This window comes from Vanacampus margaritifer, chromosome 1, assembly GCF_051991255.1.
Source record: "Vanacampus margaritifer isolate UIUO_Vmar chromosome 1, RoL_Vmar_1.0, whole genome shotgun sequence".
Classification (NCBI taxonomy): Eukaryota; Metazoa; Chordata; class Actinopteri; order Syngnathiformes; family Syngnathidae; genus Vanacampus; species Vanacampus margaritifer.
This window is the reverse complement of record NC_135432.1, coordinates 1,652,501-1,673,042: the sequence shown is the minus strand read 5'-3', so window position 1 is coordinate 1,673,042 and position 20,542 is coordinate 1,652,501. Positions and strand designations below refer to the sequence as shown.

General features: G+C 39.8%; 1 protein-coding gene and 2 long non-coding RNA genes across 9 annotated transcripts in view; 2 read left to right on the top strand and 1 right to left on the bottom strand.

The window, feature by feature from the left end:
• Positions 1–175: 175 nt before the first annotated feature.
• On the bottom strand, positions 176–8,207 carry kctd6b (potassium channel tetramerization domain containing 6b). 5 transcript variants are annotated; one of them, XM_077545499.1, is made up of 5 exons: positions 7,247–8,207; positions 6,857–7,023; positions 6,476–6,619; positions 6,152–6,233; positions 176–3,993 (listed from the first exon to the last, which is right to left on the bottom strand). In XM_077545499.1, the coding sequence occupies exons 4-5, from the start codon at positions 6,176–6,178 to the stop codon at positions 3,307–3,309; spliced, it is 714 nt and encodes a 237-aa protein (XP_077401625.1). In that variant the 5' UTR covers positions 6,179–6,233; positions 6,476–6,619; positions 6,857–7,023; positions 7,247–8,207; the 3' UTR covers positions 176–3,306. The 5 variants fall into 5 exon arrangements, with proteins under 5 accessions (XP_077401625.1, XP_077401608.1, XP_077401598.1 ...); XM_077545482.1 differs by lacking the exon at positions 6,476–6,619 and having other exon boundaries at positions 7,247–7,323; positions 7,996–8,207; XM_077545472.1 differs by lacking the exon at positions 6,476–6,619.
• A 5,485-nt stretch (positions 8,208–13,692) lies between these two features.
• LOC144050105 (uncharacterized) lies at positions 13,693–16,763 on the top strand. Its single transcript, XR_013293787.1, has 4 exons — positions 13,693–13,713; positions 14,249–14,411; positions 15,348–15,773; positions 16,657–16,763. It is a non-coding gene; the product is annotated as an uncharacterized LOC144050105 (long non-coding RNA).
• A 2,543-nt stretch (positions 16,764–19,306) lies between these two features.
• Positions 19,307–20,542, top strand: part of LOC144050034 (uncharacterized) — a 4,952-nt gene continuing 3,716 nt past the window's right edge. Inside the window, exons 1-2 of one of the 3 annotated variants that reach the window (XR_013293781.1) lie at positions 19,308–19,899; positions 20,354–20,483. This is a non-coding gene — a long non-coding RNA (uncharacterized LOC144050034). Of the gene's footprint in view, positions 20,484–20,542 lie in introns of all 3 variants that reach the window. The other 2 variants (XR_013293777.1, XR_013293771.1) reach the window with 2 other exon arrangements.

Here is a 20,542-nt window from a genome sequence, read left to right as displayed (position 1 = left end):
GACATTGTTTGCAAAAGCCTGAAAGTTCGCTGATGTTGGGAACTGTTCATAATTCTCTCTCCTAAATACAAAGCTGCATGTTCACTGTTCTTTTGGTGATGAGTAGTGAACATACCTTTTGCACATTTGGTCACTAGTTCGACCTAAATTAAGGTTAAGCCATAAAACTAAAGCGTGACAAACACAAACATGGCTTTATTGATGACAATTCTAACAGCATGACACAAAACTGCAAACGCATCTTAACACATACTGTACATTAAACACATGCAACAACTACACGGGATTTTTTTTTAATAGAGAGCCAAGAGACTTTCTTTTCAAACTGCACCATCGGCTCACCAGAAATGGCTTCAAGATACTGTATATCTTCTTTTCTTCTGGACATTCCAAATCATGAGGCAAAATGTAATTTTTCAACAAAGGGCCACTGGAAGGAGAATTACAAGCGCCCTCAAACACAAGATTGCAGAAGTCCAAAGCAAGCATCCCACATGCTAAACTTCTTCCAGTGCATATAATTGGCTTCTCATCAAAAGCATCGTACAGAAAAACAAAGGCAAGTCAAATGTATGACATCGTATACACACAGGCAGCAATCGACACTGGCTTCTTCCCATACGTGACTTTTGCTGCACGATGTATTGCTCGTTTCAAAATGTACAACACTTGCGTCACATATAGACTGTTGTGACTGAGGTCTTGATCCTGGCTCTTTTTTCTTTCATTTTTAAATAAAAGGTGTGCTTTATGATAACTTGGCGGTAGCCAGATTGATGTTTTGTGAAGAACTCTCTTGAGTGGACCACAATTATCAACTGCTCGACGGCGATTTGCTCGGCAAAGGCGGGACATTCGGTACAATACTTTGAGCGGATTGGACGATGCGTTAACTTGCGCACGCCTACCAAACTTTTGTTTTGACCAATCACAGCAACAGATTTAAATGTTGTCATCGTAGGAGAAGAAAAAACACAAAGCGACTCTCACTCTTCAAAAAGGAAAGTGTGAGTAATTCTGCGAAAACAGAATTAATTGCAGCGTCCGTGTTAGGTTTGTTTGTTTCCCCCGGGCTTAGCACTTCCTGGTTTCATCACAGCTTTATCTCCCGCCATAAACAACGCCCGATTGGTCCGAACTAAAAAAAATTGCGAACGTATCAGCGGGAGGGAGCAGTACAAGATGGATTCTCAATGCTGTATTCGAGGAAAATGCGAAGTTGGACTTTTCCGACTTCAAACCAGGAAGTGTGTACGGGAACTTGGAAATCTCACTCGCGAAGTCAGAAAAAAAAAGAAAAGTACCCCGACTTCACCGACGGACTGGACTATAATGTGACGTCACTAACAATGGCGGCCCCTTTGGAAACACAGACTGAGAATGGTAAAACCCAATTTACTCGAGTCTAAAACTAGATAGCTTTCTACACTCATAAATACTAAACATAATTTCACGTAATAGTATGCCGCAATCTCCCTGCATGAAATTATACGGTAAAATACCTAACTTTATGGAAAGCTTATGAAATAAGATAAAAACAATAAATGAAGCAAAATTGCGAGAAGGTAAGTTTGCTGGAGGTCAAAATTAGTTTTGAGGACTAAAATAAAATAAAAAAATTATCACTATCCGCCATTTTGGTTTTTAACTTTAGTCTCAAATGCTTTCGGGTTTAACTGGGAAAAGCCAACTGGGATAAGTCCGACTTCCGACCTTCCTCGAATGCAGCTTAAGGTCTTTATCACAAGTAGCCCTGAATGCAGAGTGCAGTTCGAGGTGTGCCGTGCCGCGCGGTGGAATTAAACGTTTGACTCCGCCCACACAGATTTCACAAAATGGTTTCAACCTTTTTTCTTTTCTTTTTTCAACCAAATTTGTAGATTTAATGATGCGCCATCTTACGACGCAAGTTATTTGTTTTTAAAACGCATTCCAGAGCATTGAAAATGACTAACACTCCTCCGTTAGACAGCCGGGACGGAGCTAACTAAGCGGTTGGACGGAAGAGGTACGGAAGTGCAGTACGACATGTCCCCGGCAGATTGCGCAACTGGACGGTTGAGGTTAGTATTTGGGTTTCGGTCAGTTTGGGCGGAGTCAAATGCTTAAGTCCATGCCTCCAACTGCATTCTGCATCCGGGGCTTACTCCTTTACCATGGCTTTTTTATTATATTTTTTGAGCTGTGCTTTATGAACCCTCACTCAGACATGTCTTTGAAATCATCTGTTTAGATTATTACTGGTTTTGCATACGGGACGAGCTTTATAGGGCGAGGGGCTTATAAATAAAGCATTGGTCGATTGTAGACTACAACATTCCTATACAACAATGAAAAATACTCCCTTCAATGATATAAATGTGGTAGTGGTGCAACGGATCACAAAAGTCATGGATCGGATTGTTTTTCGGATCAGCAAAAAAAAAAAATAGGAAGAAAAAAAGAAAAGATAAATAGTATTTTATCTTTATTTATTTAGTAAAAATGTTTTTCCCCATTCCAAAAATAAATAAAAATATCTAATATAGCCGTTTAGGATTTAGGAACACAACTTTAAGTGAAATATGAGGCAGAAACATTCTTATTTTATGGATGGTCCATGTATAAAATAACAAAGTTGTGTTCCTACAATCTAAGCGGCCATTTTGAGTTGAATGTTTTTCTTTTATAATGGGCAAAAGTGTTTTTATAAAATAAATGAAGACAAAGTTCTATTCATCTTCTTTTTTTTTTTAAATCATGAAAAGACCTCAGCGTGCAATTTAAGTCACATTCCCTTCTTTTAGACATGGAGAGTGAATTACAAAGTAGCCTCGGTCCACAATATTGAAAAAGATTCAAGTAAGCCAGGTACCAGCTGCCAAACTCATTTACAGCTACCAGCCACAGGCACACCTGTACGTTATGCTAACAGCTAGCCGCTAGCCACTTACGTCGGACACTTCTGTCGTATCATACAATGACGGCGTAATTAATTAGCGTTTTCGGTTCCTAAATTAGCGATCGAACATGAGTTGAGGATAGCATTTTGTTGTTGGTTGCAAAACCACCAAAGTCTAAAAGGGAAGTCAAGCTAGCATCACGCCACGACGTGGGCCCCTTTCAAAGTAAAAGTCTACTAAGACTGTTTGCATTGCCATCAATGTATTATTTTGAAGTTAGGCTTAGCGTGTGAGTACGTTTCAGCTTCCTTGACATGTTTTGCCCCGCCCCCAACCAACCAATCCTGATTGGGCCTGATCCGAATGGACCCCGGGTCCGTGGCACCACTAGTGCGTGGTCATCCGACCTTGAAACGCCAACACATCAGTCTTCCACTATTTGAGCCGGCCTACAGAAAGTCCAGTGATGCTCGACCGTGTTCTCATTGGCCCGCTCGCTCATGTGGTGCACGCGCGTGTTCCGGATGGTGAAGCCCTGTTTCATGATGTAGTCCATGAGATGAACTCGCAGGGACACCTCCTGATGATAGTCGCACGGTCCGAAGGTGAAGGACACCTGGCAGTCTCTGGTGTCCATCATGTGCTTGTTCCACTTGGTGAAGTTGTTGGAGATGCCCTCCAGCAGGGCGTGCACTTTGGTGGTTATGGTCAGCTGCGTGATGATAACGGCGACCGGGTTGGAGTATTTGGAGAGTTTGCGCGTGCTGGAAAGCTCCACGACCTGCTCGAAGATGTCCGGAGGGTACAGCGGCTTGGGGTCGCTTAAGCTATGGATCAAGGGTTCGATTTGGTAGAAGTCGGCCTCTTTCCTCAGCAGGTCCGTCTCGGTAAAGTCGGCCGGGAGGGTCAGCTCCGACGTGCGCAGGAAGTTGAGGATGTACCTGAAAAGCGTCCCGTCGCGGTCAATGAAGTAATTCCCGTGGGAGTCGCGGGTGGTGGGGAAGTCCCCGCGGAACATGGCGCCCAGCATGGAGTCGGGGTAACGCTGCAGTGTGGACAAGCTGGTCGTGTACAGGTGACCTCCTACGTTTAAGGTAACAGGAGTAGTCATCTAAAGCAAAAGGCGAGAGAGGGAGGGATGACACTTTTCATGCAGTCACACAATTCACTCATTGACTGGCAGCCATTTTGACTCAAGCAACCCTCTTCGCTCCCGGCCGTTGGACTGGATATTTTCACGGATTTTCCTGCTGGGGAAAGTCTAGTCTACTCAACTCAATTTGGAGGCAAAAAATAGACTCCGTTTTAGACTTGCAAAAAATATGTCTAAATGGTGGCACAACTTAGGTGGATTCGATCCAGCCACAGGCAGACAGATTCGGTGGAGCTCATCGTATTTCTTTCACAAATTGTGGACTAATCTTCTAAATTCTTATAGAAGTCAATTCATTGAACAAAATTATTAGAATTATCGATGGAGCTTGAAAATATTTTACCTCACTAATTTTAATTGCGCCTTTCCTGTTTTAAGGTCTTAATTTAACAAAATTATTGTAGATGTAGTTAGCAGTGGTGTAGAACTGTGCCGTGTATTTGATTGACTTTACCATAACTCATTGATTCACAGCCATTTTGACTGAAGCAACCCCCTTCGCTCCCGGCTGTTTGACTGGATTTTGAATATTATGTTCTATTGCTATAAAAACATGGAACCTACCAAAAGAAAGATTAGAGTCTCTTCTTTAATCAGCAAAAATATATATTTTTGAAAAATCTGTTTCCGTTTTGCAGCAATTAGCATTAGAATATAGCTAAGTTTCATCATTATTCACAAATCTATTTAGAAATGTAAGGAATTAGCTTTTTTTAACATGGTCGCTGGTGGATCTCTTTTGCTCTGCTGTCATCTGCTGGCCATTATTTGTAATAACTACAAATCCTTTAAGCCACCTCTTCAGGTCAGAGGCTGCATCAAAGCCTTCTGTATGCTCTAGCACAAGGGTGGCCAAGTTCGGCCCCCGAGAGCCACTATCCTGCCTGTTTTCCATGTTTCTCTCCACTAACACACCTGATCCATGATCAGGATCGTCATCAGGCTTCTGCAAAGCTTGCTGATGAGCTAATCATTAGATTCAGCTGCGCTGAAGGAGGGAGACATGGCAAACAGGCTGGATAGTGGCTCTCGAGGACCGAACTTGGCCACCCCTGCTCTAGGATAAAAAAAACATATAAATACGTTTTTGGGACCATGGCAATATTGAACTCTTTTACCGCCAAAAACGTCAATTGACGCTAAGGACACGCCCACTGTATATCGCCAATAACGTCAATTGACTACAACTAAGTTTTTTTCTTTCTTTTGTGAATGGGGTTGTAAAATCTCAAAACAGCCACTAACTCTGGCCAGCAGATGACAACATTGTCTCTTTTTCCAATGGTCGCTTGTATATCCTTACATGAAATGATGGCGGCTGTTAGAAAACAGAACGTTTTCAAGGATTCACAGAGCTTCACTAAACAAAAAATATTCGTGGGAAAGTCATTTTTGTGCAAAAAAAATGATCTTTTCACCTTATTTTTTTCAATTTTTGCTTAATGTCACTCAAATTGAATAAGGTACTTGTTTTTTTTGTAATGAAAGAATGGAATCCAATCTTTTATATGGTATCTAGTCAAAGCACACAATATTCTGTTTGCCTTGAAAGATGAGTGAAAATCGGCTGGCACTGTCAAGGTTGTTTTTGGGATAAAAGAGTTGAAATAGAACATTTTTATACGTTTATTTGTAATTCGACTGTATTTCTGCTTGTACAGCGACCTGCCCTTTAACATTGCGCCGCTAGTGTTCAGACTGGGATACGACAAAACTGAAATGCTTTTTGTCACAGTCTACATTTCAGTGAAATATTGATGACAAGATGTTACTGTAAAACAAGCTTATATTTGAGTGAAACTTTTACCATGTATTAGAAAAACTATCTGTACTTGGTAAGTACTCCCATATAAGTACTTGTACTCCTACTTTGCCTGAAAACGGTGCAATTTCTACATTCCTACTTATGAGAAATAAATCAACTGCCATTTCAATTTGATTCAATTGTTTTTTTTACTGGAACAAGAATAATAGTGCGATTGATTGATAGGCGCCTTTCAGAGCTCAAGGACGCCATACAATCCGAAAGTAAAATCAAGAAAGAATAGAAACATGACTAGAGGGAAGAGGACATTGTGAGTGGGTGTGACGTCATAGCTTTGCAAGCATCTCTTACCCTATGACCCCAGCCTCCATTATCCATTTGTAGAGAAGTACCCGCTTGGTCAGGACCAACAAACGTGGTTTGGCTCAATTCCCTTTCACATGTCAAACAAACATATAAACAAACCCCCAAGTGAAGTTAATGCAAGCTCAGTCTAATCACCATCCATCAACAAAACGTCAATGAATGAGATGTGGCTGTGTCGGGTTCAATTAGTTGTGCTTATCGTATTAGCAAGTGATTGCACGTCACTTCCAGCACACAGAGTCAAATGCACAATATTCATTGAAACACATTTAAATCGTATTTATGGAGCCCATCGCAGTTGGTGTTCACCTTGAATTGGGAAGCCGGTGAAGAAAAAAAAATGGCAGAGGACGGTCCGGATTCGAACCCCCACACTCGGTCAGAACTTTGGTGCAGATGTGCTAACCACTGCCCACCTTTCGCTTTCCTTCATGCAAGCAAATGTTTTGTTCACTTGCCAGAACCGCCAGCGTAACACCAAAGTGGGAAACATTGCAAATGAGAACTTTTCTTCATAAACGTCATATAAACTTCAATTGCAAGAAGAACAGTTGATGCTATCTAGCGCCTAGCTAGCCCGCTAGCTAGTAATTCTAGCGAGTTCTCGCCGTAGCTGATGTTACGACGAGGGATTTGCGTCTTCAAGTTGCGCATTTTAGACGCGACAGAAGAGACAAAATGCAAGCTTACCGACTCGCTCTTTCCGACGAGGTCTCTTTTCGCCGCAAACGAGCGGCCTGACGTTGGTGTTGTGCGCTGCAGATGCCAGGCGGTCAATGATGTTCACCGTAGCCGAGCGATCCGTATGGACACTTGTGACTCCTAGTGGCCACTTCTTTGACTACAAGTTGTCATTTCTACAGGTACAAATCACAACTTTTACAGATACAAATTTACACTTTTTTTCTGCAGGTACAAAAAAAAATTTGGACAGGTAAAAATCATGACTTTTACAGGTACAAATTTGTTTTTACAGATACATTTTTTTTTGTTTACATATAGAATTTTTTTTTTTACAGGTACAAATATTTTTTACAGATACAAACAATTTTTTACAAGTTACTTTTGCACCATATTTACCTCCATACCAATGTTCTTGATCTTATCTTCTATTGTGTCTTTCTGATTTCATGTAGTTCACGGCGACCTTTAACACACTTTCACACAAGACTTTTTATTATTACTATCATTATTATTATCATAAACAAAAACTCCTATCAATATTTCATTTAGTTAATAATGATGATATGCGAACGAAAATATTCTGTCCTTATTTTATGCAGTATTTAAAAATGTGATTTGTATGCAAGTCTATATATATAATATGTGAATCTAAGCTCCTGTACGGAGTTTGCATAAGTAGCCCAAAGTGACGTAGAAAGACATTCTTAAGGTTACTTGAAGACTGAAAATTGCCCATAGGTGTGAATACGAGTGTAACTGGTTCTTACTTACCCCGTTAGTGCTGTATGATTGCAGTCCAACTTAAAATGCCACTTACAATTAGGACAGAGTAAACACAGAGTATTGATGATGGAAAATGTATGGTTATGTCATTTGAACACATAAAACCTGCATATTTCATACCTTGGTGTATACTTGTTCAATATAGTACAGTAATATGGTATTAGAATGTTGGTGTGAATCCTGTCTGTGTCTCCTTTTCTCCACAAATATAATGTAATATAATATTGTGTAAATCTCAAGGGGTGACCAGTCTATGCATAATGCAGTGAGTATATGTAAGAAGAAGTTGAATCCGTTTTGTCGAACCATGTCCACACAGAATCCTACACAATTTGAGGACTTGAATTTGCAATACTGCATACTTGTATCCAGATTTTGCCACAATGATGGCCAGGAGCGTGAGCAACAAGCCCCCTCCTCTCGTCCAGAGACATCCAAAGCGAAGACCCTGATGGACATTGGGACTCGCCGAATTTTCAACGAGGACGGTGACCTCTTCAGGCAAAGTGTGCGCCGATTCTACCAAGCCGATCGGGGTCATGCCGCATCACAAGGAGTGGGAGGAGGCGGGTCAGGTGAGCAGGGAGGTGTGGGAAAAGGCCGGCGAGCGAGGCCTGCTGGGAGTTCTGACACCCGAGGAATGCGGCGGCATCACTGAGGAACAGGAAGAGGGAAAAAGCTCACGGCATCTGATGGAAATGACATGATCCGGTTATGTATTTCTGGACTAAAGTCTTAGAAAAACTTTCCGCTATTTTGGACTGTAGGATACCTTTATCTCCAAACTTGTGTTTGCTAGGTGACCTAACAACAACTGACTTACCACATAAACAATTTCAATCTACACTTGTAGCCCTTACTATCGCTAAAAAAACAATTCTTGTTAACTGGAAAAATAAACAAACTCTGAATATCGACCAATGGTCTAACCTCCTCATAAATCACATTTTAATGGAAAAAATATCTGCCTCAAATAAAAACCAAATATCAAAATTTATAGAAACATGGTCTACGTATATAGAATTTTTTAACCTAATTCCGGTTACTTAATTCTGTCTGTTAGCGAGAGCCACTACATCGTGATAACTTACATTGATGTTTCTGCATCTGGCAATTTATTATTATATTATATTATTAGTATGGGATTTTTTTTTAATGGGCTTTAGGTGAACTGATGAATACACACACGCACACACGCACATACACATACTCACACACATACAAAAAAAAGGGTATATATATATATATATATATATATATATATATATATATATATATATGTGTGTGTATGTGTGTATATATATATATGTATATGTATTTAAAAAAAAAAAAAAACATTTATTAAATTTTTTTAATTGATTTGTTGGATTTTTTTTTTTTAAAAAAAAGGAGAGCAATGATGATGTCAAATCGAATGAACAATACTGAGCTCTCCTGTAAAAAAAAAAAAAAAAAAAAAAGGCACAGCGTCAATATTTGGGCGGAATGAATCACTTGTGCAAATTATTTTTTCTGCTTTTTTGCCTCGTTTGTCATTGGAAGCAGTGAAATGTGTGTGTGTGTCCTGTGAAGCAAGTATGTTCTTTCTCCTGTTCAGAGAGGGGTAAGTAATGCTCTAAATGGAATCAACTTTTAGCATAAATTGTAATTGTCCGAGTAGTTTTGAAGCGACATGCTTTTTATTTGTACTTGGCTATATAATGTCAAGAAGGAACTTTTACTTTTGCTACACTGAGGTACATTCCACTTGCTGCTTTTATGTAAATGTGCGTATGTGAAAATCCCCCATTTATTCCCAATGTCACATTCTACTAAACGAGAGGAGCCTGGCCGGAAGGCGTGGCACCGCTTCCACACGATCCGTGCACTCTGAGACACGTACACCCAGAGAGGAAAGAGGCCGAAGCAGAAGCGACCAAAAGGTTGAATTAAAACAACAACAAAAACTCTTATTTCACTCAAACGTACTGAGACAACGGCAAATGACTTCTCCGTCCGTTCAAACTACATTTGTTGCCATTACATTTGAATGAAGCAAATTCTAAAATGACTGTTTGCGGTCATAAACATATCAATAATATCTTAAAGGTATTCCCTCAGAAATAAAAGCTCGATGTGTACAAATTAAATCCGTTTCTGGGCTTCAATGGGGGGGAATTGAATTGCTGTAGCCTACTTGGAAATCAAGGGGCGTCACGGCACACTTTAGTGCTTCCACTGTGCATCGAATCACATCGGTATAGAGAATGTGTCCAACATACCCAAGCCAAGGTTATTCACTTGGCTCAAGACATTGAAAGAGATCAAGTTACGAAGACTCACCAATCGGAAGACAGTCGTCACCCCGTTCGATGTATGCCATGAACATCAATGCCGTAAACACTGCATGCAGCACAAACATGACCATGTTGAAGCACATCCGGCAACGCGCCGCTCGCATCTGCCACAGAAACAATGTGTTGGATCATTAGCACTGAAGAAGCACAAAGCTTCTCAACGTGGAGGATTGCCGAGAGACACGGGTGTCAACACCAATCCATCTAATGAGAGAACATCAAAATACATACAACTTGAGTTGAATTTACCTGCGAGGTCAGGAGGCAGGATAGCAACATGTAGACATTGGAACCCAACAGGAATGCAACAAAGCCAAAACGGTGAATGTCTGCAGAAAGAAAATGAGATCGGATCAACATTTTGTACAGTTCCGACATGTTCTTATCATCATCTTTTCAATCCACTTAGAAACTGAACGGGCATGGCGATGACAGATAACTATGGGTTCGACTGCTCAGAGGTTGTTAACTTGTTATGCATTGCAGTGTACGCCATCACAGCATGTCACTAAGCGGACCGGACCACTCACGGATGATGTCACGCCCTGCCATCGACACACATTTCTATCACAGGGTAGGTCAACTCACAGTTCAGGGATAGTCTCAGAATTTGTTGAACCCGCTTTGTGAAATGGACACCAGGTGTGTCTTGTTATGTCAAATTTGTGTGCCTGTGCATGCCTTTGTCTTTGCTACATTGTGGGGACCAACTTGAAATTGTGGGGACATTTTGGTGGTCCCCACAAGTTCAGACCTCTTTTGGAGGGTCAAGACTTGGTTTTAGAGTTTAGGTTTGAATTAAGTTATGGTTGAGGTTAGGGTAAGGAATTTTTTACGGTTAGGGGAAGGGGCTAGGAAATGCATTATGTCAATGAGCTGTCCCCACAAAGATAGCATCGTGTGTGTGTGTGTGTGAGAAGCATCTTTGAGTGTTCAGAAAAGCACTATATAAAGCTCATGCATTATTATTATTATTAAAAAATATTTTTTACTCACCGAAACTAGCCTTTGATGTCACAAGGGCAAGGATGAACATGCCGCTGAGCTCCACCAAGTCGGCGTAACACGCAATGGAAGCCACAAAGTTCCATTTGGACGCGGTGCCAAACTGCTTGTGGTACACATCCCGATATTTGAACGCCACCAGTGCTCGCAGGGCAAACAAGAAGGTAATGCCGGCCAAGAGAATGTGCCCCCCTGGCGCAAAACAGGCGGCTGCACTGCTGGTTGGAATCCTAACAGCCATGTTTTTATTTCCCTACACACACACACACACACACACACACACACACACACAGACATCAACATCTTACAGTTGAGTTGAACAGAAGGAGTAATGGGATGTAAACAAGTACAAATATGTCATTACTGTACATGAGTAGATTTCATATCAAATCAAACTTTTTCTATGTGGCACTTTTTATACCTAAAATGCAACTCAAAGTTCTGTGCAATTAAAACAGCCACAGTACAACCTAAAGCGGCCCTAACGCACACAAAGCTAGACATGCACGCACGCACAAGCTGACATGGCAGGACATCGAGGAAGATACTGATGAAACCATGGGCAAGATTTTTGTTTTGAAATGAAAGGAGCTCCCTGTCATCTCACCCGTCCCCACTTGTTCCATTAAACTTTCTCCTTTAGTTCAACAATTTCTGTCTCCCTGATGTGATGTGTCTCCTCGCCTTCGGGTCCACCCTCTCCGACGCGCACCATTTCATGACAACACTGATGAGAGTGACCAAGACTTTTTTTCCCCACTGACAGCCAGTATGTGTATATCCAATTTGTACAGAGTGTGACTACTGTTGCATTTCGAAGTGCTTACTTCACAGTTCACAGTGTAGAGATCCTCTTCGGATACCGCAGGAATCATATAGTTGAGGATGAAGCAGATCACAAAAAGTAAATGCATCCGTATTGCCACAGTCTGGTACTTCTCTTTAAGACCCAGCATCCTGGGTAAAAGCAGAAAAGGGAAAGCTGGTCACAATTGTAAGGGAACATGTTGCAGAACATTCAATTTGCATTCAAAAGACAAAAAGTCCAGAGTCACTTTCCAGGTGAGCAAAAACAGCACTCGAGTGTCGTGTTTTTGTACCTCATAAACATGGTGGCTATTTTGAAGAAACTAGAATATAAAACATTTTTTCAGTTATTTCATCTTTTTTTTTGCTAAGTACAAAACTCAGTGTGTGTGTCTATATATCTACCTCTATATCCATCCATTTTTTTAACCGCTTAGTCCTCACCAGGGTCGTGGAGTTTATCCCAGCTAGCGTCAGGCGGGTTACTAGACTACATGCATTTTTTTTTTACTAGATGTAAAATGATATTTTGCTTGGGTCTCGATTTATTCAGGGGCGGATATTTAATCATTTTTCCCATGCAAACAACATGCTCTCTAGGACCCAACTTGGCTACCCCTGCACTAGGGGTGTTAAAAGAAAAAATCGATTCGGCAATATATCTCAATATTACAGCGCACAATTCTCGTATCGTTACAATATGCAGCCGAATCGATTTTTAATGATCCCTTTTTGATGGAAATATTCAACAAAACGTCTTACTTAGGGTTAGGGTTCACACTTTAAGCATGGAAGAATGGTATACTAATGGAACATCAAGCCTTAAAATTTGATTTCAATGCTGTTCAAACATGAAAGCGATTGCAACCTGTTTGTTAAATACAAAAGCTCACAGTTATAAGCCTGAAGTACATTTTCATACAAATCTGTCAGTGTGCATGTACAAGTTTACTGATGAGTATTTTCTAAATTGGAAAAGAAAATCGCAATAATTGACTTAGAGATTCGTATCAGGATTAATCTGTATCAAATCAAATCGTGTCGGTTTAAGAAACATGCACATTCACGCACACACATTCCTTTGATATTGTATAGGATGCGCACACACATGCATTCATTCCATAATTTTTTGGGAGGAAATACCTCGATAAGAAAAGTGCATAAACTGTGTGGTGAGGGGTTTTAGGGCCTTAAAACGTTTGTAATAAATGTAAAACATCAAACTATAACTACTTTGCGGATTTCATTTATTGCGAGTATTTTTTGCAACCCAACCCCAGCCGAACGACGTGGACCTCGTAGCATGTCCTGGAATATTGTTCGAGCGTTTATGGTTGATGCAGATTCGCGGCAGTTATGAAATGAATGGCGCGATTGATAATATTAAACTTATGTTTGCCATTCAATCCAATGGAACTTTTTGGGGAATTGTGTCGCCTTGGTAACTCGCAATTCCGAGAAAAAGAATGCAGTCAGATCGAGCCGCATCGTTTGATACCTCATTTGTCCCGGTGCGATCTACGGTACGGGACGCGTTTTTGCGGAAAAATCTGTAAAAAAAAAACAAACAAAAAAAAAACTAGAAAAAATTCCCGCAGAAATTGTGAATATGTGACTGCTTTGTTTCGCAAGCAGTCCCATAATAATGTAAAATTGCTCCCAGTATGTGAAAATGTGTGAAGGTACTCACCTTTCGAAGCTGCTAGCAAGCTAGTCTGTACGACGAGAGTCACGAACTGTTTAAAAGACTGTACATAAGCGCTAATATTCGAGAAGGGCGCGATGAAACATTCAGCCAATCAGCGAGCGTCGCTAGACTCGCCCTGAGCCGATTGGCCAGGATGCGAGCATTAAAAGAGCGACCAAAGATGTTTTTCTATGTTTCATCTTTGTATTATGTCCAAATATGGCATAGACTGACACTGGCATAAGGTGAGTCGCACTGACGCACTCACCTACTTGTGTGTGTGTGTGTGTTTACTTATTTTCATGGTTTAGACTAGGGACATTTAACCCCGTTTTAAGTCTCACAGTCACCCAATGTCACCTATCTGTGGATTAGAATCACTATACATACAGTAGATCAATATACTTGGTAGGCTGTTGTTGTTTAAATGACCAAACATAAACTCTGCAGAGTTTATGTTTGGTCATTTAAAAGTAAGTGTTAGTTTAGCAGAGCTTAGCAGCTCTCCTGTCTCCAGGTCGGGACTTTTGTTTTGGGAAGTTACAGCCGGTTCGTTCTACCTCTTTTGTAAATGTAAAATTAAGCTACTCGTTGTCTCGTGAAGTTTTTTTTTTACCTTATTATATATGGAAAATGTGTTTTGGCCATGAATTGAGCGAACCGTTGCATGTTTGTCGTGTTGATATTCAGAGCAGCTGTGCAGTCAGTTTATGTAGCCTAAAAGTTTGCTAGCATGACAACAAGCTAATGTATTGCTGGTCGTCAAATGTGTTTTTTGAGGCTTCATCTTTTCACAAAAGCGGCAAAGGTTCGTGTTCGCGCACGGCCCGAACGTTGCAGTACATTATGCTGGCGAAGGTGAAGTTTGGTGAAAGCCAGAAATGTGTTAAAGTCGCCCAGGCAGAAAATGGATACGAGGACTTCAGTATATTTCTACAAAAAGGTGAGGATAACATTTTGAACACAGTTCTGTTTTAGAAAACGGATCAATTCTATAAGCAAACTGAGTTTTAGTTACAGTTTACAATGTTGGCCCATCCACCAAGTTCTATTTCTCTTGGCTTTAGTGAAATAATGTTGATTTATCCAAATAAAAAAGTTCTGTATACAACAAAAAAAATGATTTGGCAAAAACACTGCTGACAGACACTGGTGTGTTCAGAATGATTTTGTTAAAATAACTTTTTTTTTTAATATATTAAGAGATACAGAATAAGGTACACCTAAAGCCCATTAAAAAAATTCCCATACTAATAATATAATATAATAATAAATTGCCAAATGCAGAAAAATCAATATAAGTTATCACGATGTAGTGGCTCTCGCTAACAGACAGAATTAAGTAACCAGAATTAGGTTAAAAAATTCTATATACGTAGACCATGTTTCTATAAATTTTGATATTTGGTTTTTATTTGAGGCAGATATTTTTTCCATTAAAATGTGATTTATGAGGAGGTTAGACCATTGGTCGATATTCAGAGTTTGTTTATTTTTCCAGTTAACAAGAATTGTTTTTTTAGCGATAGTAAGGGCTACAAGTGTAGATTGAAATTGTTTATGTGGTAAGTCAGTTGTTGTTAGGTCACCTAGCAAACACAAGTTTGGAGATAAAGGTATCCTACAGTCCAAAATAGCGGAAAGTTTTTCTAAGACTTTAGTCCAGAAATACATAACCGGAGTACATAACCATAAAGCATGAACATAAGTGTCTGTAGTGTTTTGTAAGCATTGGAGACAAATGTCGGAGTCTGAGAGTCCCATTTTCTTCATCATATAATGAGTAATGTATGTTCTATGAATAATTTTATATTGGATAAGTTGTAAATTTGTGTGTTTTGTCATTTTAAATGCGTTTTCACAAACTTGAATCCAAAAGTCAAGCATTCTGCTGTTGGTTCACCTCCATCCCCCAACTTCAAAAGGTTACAAGAAGAGCGCTAAAATCAGCTCCTTCCAAGCGATCAGCCATGTGGTGAGATAGATATCTGAGGTAAGCAGTCATTCCATGGACTTTAATTTTGGCTGTTTTAAAATTTGGGTCAATTTACTTTTAGTACTTCAACTGACTTAAGAAACTGGGGGCAAAGAGACAGAGGACAGAGGACAGCAGCGAAGCGGAGGAAGAAAGTGAGGATGAGCGAAAGCAGATTCCTGGGGCATGATATCAGAGTCCATAGGGATTTCTATAGGTTGCCGGTCCCAACCACGCAGTTGGCCAAGATCTCAAAACTGCTCTTATTCATAGAAAAAGGAGAGCTTTGTGGTCTGCAGGGCAAATCTCTGGATGAAATTGAAATTGAAGGTGAGTGTTCAGAATGTCAGACGATGTCGTGTTTAGTAGGGGTGGGAATGTATGGCTACGTCAAGATTCGATTCCGATGCATCACTAGTACATTTGCTTACATTTCATAGCTAATGTAAATCACTGGTACGTTTTTTAAACAATTGCAGAACTCAAGGAAGAGCAAAGATTTATATTTCACAGTGACTTTTATTAAAGTGGCAAAGCAACCTGGTTTACATTACACACATTTCATAAAGTGCCAATGGCAGCATTTGCTGTAACAAATGTTTAACGTCTCCCAGTGAAATATGCAGAAGACAACAGTGGCTTTAAAAAAAAAAAAATGTATGTCAACTTTAAAAATCTATTTTTAATACCGGTACCTCTGAATCGAAGCAGAATCTTTTTAATACGACGATTGATGCATAAAAAACAACAACAATTATCGTTCTCACCCCTACTACTAGGAGTGGCATCCTTTCCATCTTGAATCTGTTACAGTTTACGGCTGTACTTCTGACCAGTTTTTCTGTAGCAAATGCAATGCATTTATCTAAATAGCATCACATTACCTGCTTAAAACTTGTACACAATACGACGCAATGTTGGTGTCTAATCAGTCAACAAGGTCACCTATACTGAAATGTGAAAACATGTTTGCCTTTGAAATTTATGACTAGAAAACGTTTTTTAAAAATGTTCTGTGTGCCTCCCTAACTCCCTGCAGGATAGTTAGGAGTAATGTTAGATTATCATCAGTGTTGATACAAAATTCCTCAGTATTTGGTGGAGGAGTTTAAGAGATTGTGTGTACATGATTAAATTGGTAGAACCATTCTAAAACTTGAGGCCTTGGGGTGTGATGCCTCACTGATCTTTTCTTATGACTATCTTTTTCTAGATAACTTATCATTCAGTGAGAGTGAAAATAATGATGGCAGTGACTGAGGGCAGCGGCACAGAGGTCGGAGGACCACTTTGTGAAGATGGCAAAGACCTGGATCCAGCCTCAGACTCTACGATCCTTGAGCAGGAACAGAACTCTGGTGGCCAAGGTAGGTTCTCTGTCTACTTTACAATTTTTCTCTCAGCAGACGGGTCAACAAAGGCCGCCCGGGACAGTATCTGTTGATGACACAATTTTCACACGTCGTTTTTGTTTTTACCAGATGAACTGTCACATGTGACGTCTACAGTAGGAGACACTGTCCCTTCAACTGGCGGTAAGACAAGCTTTAGGGTCTTTGGATTATGTTATGAAAATATGCAATGATGTAAGGCCTCCTGAGCAATGAAATGAGCAAAAAAAAAAAAACTAAAATAAAGTCACATAACTGCTTAAGACTAGATGCAGTCGGTAATGGTCTTTTCTTTTGCCATCCTGCAGCCACGCAATAGCCTGCATTAGTCCATAAATAATGGCTGTGGAGAGTAGAGATGGGACGTTTGACACTGAGATTCCGGAGCATGTGTCAGCCGAGTGACAGACTGCTTGAAACAATGTATCAAAAGCCCGGATGAAACCTCCGTGATCACGTGCTGATGACGTATGCGGCTTTATGCGCGCTAATGAGATACCGGAAATTACGTAACTGATTCAAACCTTTTGGCGCGGTGTCAGACGCACAATTCCCTCATGTAGATATTTGCTTCACTTTATGTTCACCTGGAAAAGTTAGTTATTCGGTATGTTTCCAACAAAAGTACTCCCACAATGATGCAATTAAAGTTTCCAATTATGCATTATTTTTAAATCGTGTGTAGAAGATACAGGCTTGACCCAAGTATTTTTTCCACCGAGTTGCTATACGCGCTTCTCCAAGACCCTCAGTCACATCTCCCAAAGACTGATGTTGAAATACTTGTCATCTGGCTTCACAGCGCACTTGTGTCATATCCAAATCATGTTTATAAAAATCAAATGAGTAACAGGACATCACATTGAACCATAGTACTGGTACAGTGTCAAAATATTGCAACACTTCCATGTGTACCTGATGATCATTAGACAGGAACAAATGTAAGACTGAATGTACTGGTGTTATGTTGGAATAGAAATCAATCAGGCGAATCACTTTGAAGATTAGAGCTGCTATGACTCCAGCTGACCACCAGATGTCACCAGTACGATCTATTTTATGGGGCGAATAATCTGTGACATTGGTTAGACTTACCTTCTGATTGTTCAAGTATCTGTAAATATATATATATATATATATATATATATATATATATATATATATATATATGTATGTATGTATGTATGTGTGTGCATTTCTTTTTTTGTTTACTTACAGTCCTCTCAGGAAAAGACGATGCTGATCAAGAAAGTGAGGCAAGGAGACGGCCAAAGAAAATGTGGACCAAAGCCGAGGTCGCTGCAGTGATGCGACATTTTGGAAGCCACATAAAAAAAGGAAAACTTGCCTCCAAAGTTTAATGCAGCCAGTGTAAGCGGGCAGAAGACCCTGTGCTGTCACAACGGACTGTACAGAATATTAGAGACTTTGTGAGAAACCGAATAACCACAGCCAAAAGGCAGGCCCAGAAGAGACGGTAAACCTATTTGCTGGTATCTCACTGAGCAACGAATGCTTGCGAACATAGAGAATTTGGGGGTTTTGTTGGGATTCATAAAAGATTGCAGAAATGTTCAGTTTTCACTTGTCAGTTTTTCCTGTCGCAAAGTTTTTTTTTGCACATGTTCAGACAGTTTTTCACTTTCTGCAAGCATCTTCTGAAACCTTTTATGAACCCTGACAAAAAATAAATAAATTGCTATTTTCCCAAGCATTCATCACTCAGTGAGATACCAGCATAAGAGTTTAATTTCAAACTACATTCAGGGAACTTTTTGTTTATGTATTTAATTATATTTCCACTCAATGCTTCAGACACTAAGAACTCGCTGCACTTTTTATCTTCAAAATTAAAACAAAAATCTTTAGGGAGATATGAGGTATATGCCACAAAGGAGGTGGGACTTCCGACTTCTGTAAGTCACACACATACGCTGTTTCTGGTTACTGTTGCAACATAAGGGTGGAAGTGCGAGTATGGGGCACGGCCTATATGGCGCTACAATAACCGGTATCAGCGTAGGTGTGTGACTTACGGAAGTCCCGCTTCCCCCCGTGGCACATACCCCGTTTACTTGCCTAATTTTCTATTTATCTTAACACAAGCTAATGACCCTGGAAGCACCCAGCACTTTTTGTTAGCAAATAGACCGATTTGTTTTAAAATTCACTGTTTAAAATTAAACTAAAAGTCTTTAACAAATTTGAAAGTTCTAAACATGCTTAATAGCTTTTCAACATTTTGACGCCATTTTTTCAAATGCCAGGACTATCTCCCAAAGTTGATTCAGCTGCGGGATAAGGACATCACCACCAGTGTAGAGCTTGCTCAGGAATGGTAGTAAGCGGGTATGAGTCCATCTTCTACACCCATGGTGAGGGAGTAAGACTTTTGGAGGAAGGCCTGCTGTGACCAGTGAAAAAGGGATTCCATAAATACAGACCAAAATAAGGGGAAAAGGGTTAAAGTTATTTTTTCTGATTAACCCCCTTTCCAACTTTTTGGGGCATCCGGAAAAATGCTTGTCTGGAGAAGAGAAGAAAAGGTGAGCGCTACCATCAGTCCTGCTTCATGCCAACAGTAAAGCAGGATGTGAATTTTGGCTTTTAAGCCAAGGACTTTGGCTCGCTCACAATTTTGCCAAAGAACACATGCATCCATTACTAAAGTGTAGTACCAAAACGTCCTCGGACAGCAACTGTGTGACAGCAGCAAGGTTATTTTATTTACTAAAGCAAAAAAACATTTTCATTAATGAAAAAAGAAAACGTTAAAAAAAAAAAAAAAACAGAAACTGAAATCACATTTTACGATTACAAAATTATCTATAATGGGGTTAATTTTAAATGTGATTTTTTTTTTAATTGACACTGTAAATCATAAAACAATAGCCACTCTTATCAACAATGTTCATAATCCAACCATTGAACCAATTTGTTGATTTTAATGTGATTTATTAGATTGCCCAGAGTACGGAAGTGACGTCATTTAGCAGCCCGGATGGAGAACCACCCCCGGCTCTAATTAATTCACGAGACGTGATGGCGTGCAGCTGTTCTAATGAGTTAGGTTTGAAGCTCGACATTTTTCCTCCAGAAACTTGTTTCTTTAATGTTGGTTGCTTGTGTACATTGCTCCCTCTTGCAATTTCGCGAAAATGAATTCTAATGCAAGTCCAGTGTAAGTGCAGCTACGCTAACGTTAGCATACCTAACCATCTGTTGATTATGATGGATGCAGCTAATTATTTAGAATTGCTACGCTTTTGTAAGCGACGATTAGCATAGCTAACCGTCTGTTGAGTAAGATCAATATTAATTGAAATTATTGAGAGGAAAGCATTAACAGGCTGGTTTGTGATGTGAAAATATACAATGGCTTAGCATTACCAGTACAGTATAAATGAAGTATTGGTAAATTGCTGCATTTGTGTTTACTTAAATTTGTTCTTTCAATAGAAATATTTCAGTAAAGTCTGTTAGTGTTCATTACATTTAATTGATGCAAATGTTTAGCAGAGCTGTGCTATATGTCAGTCATGAGGCCACAGAGGGCAAAAGTTAAATCCCAAAGAAGAGGCAGCATACTTTTCATCCTTAGGTAAAGACAAGGATGGCTTCTCCATAAAATAAATTAATTCATTCAAAGGTGAGTATTGGTAAAAGATTCTTTAGTTTGGGCCTAGTTTTCATTATTGTTATAATTAA

Coding starts and splice junctions, on each gene's coding strand:
- kctd6b (XM_077545499.1), bottom strand. CDS start 6,178: ATGGATAATGGAGGCTGGGGTCATAGG. Junction 3,994..6,151: donor ATGGAGGCTGGGGTCATAGG/GTAAGAGATGCT, acceptor CTTTTGCTTTAG/ATGACTACTCCTGTTACCTT.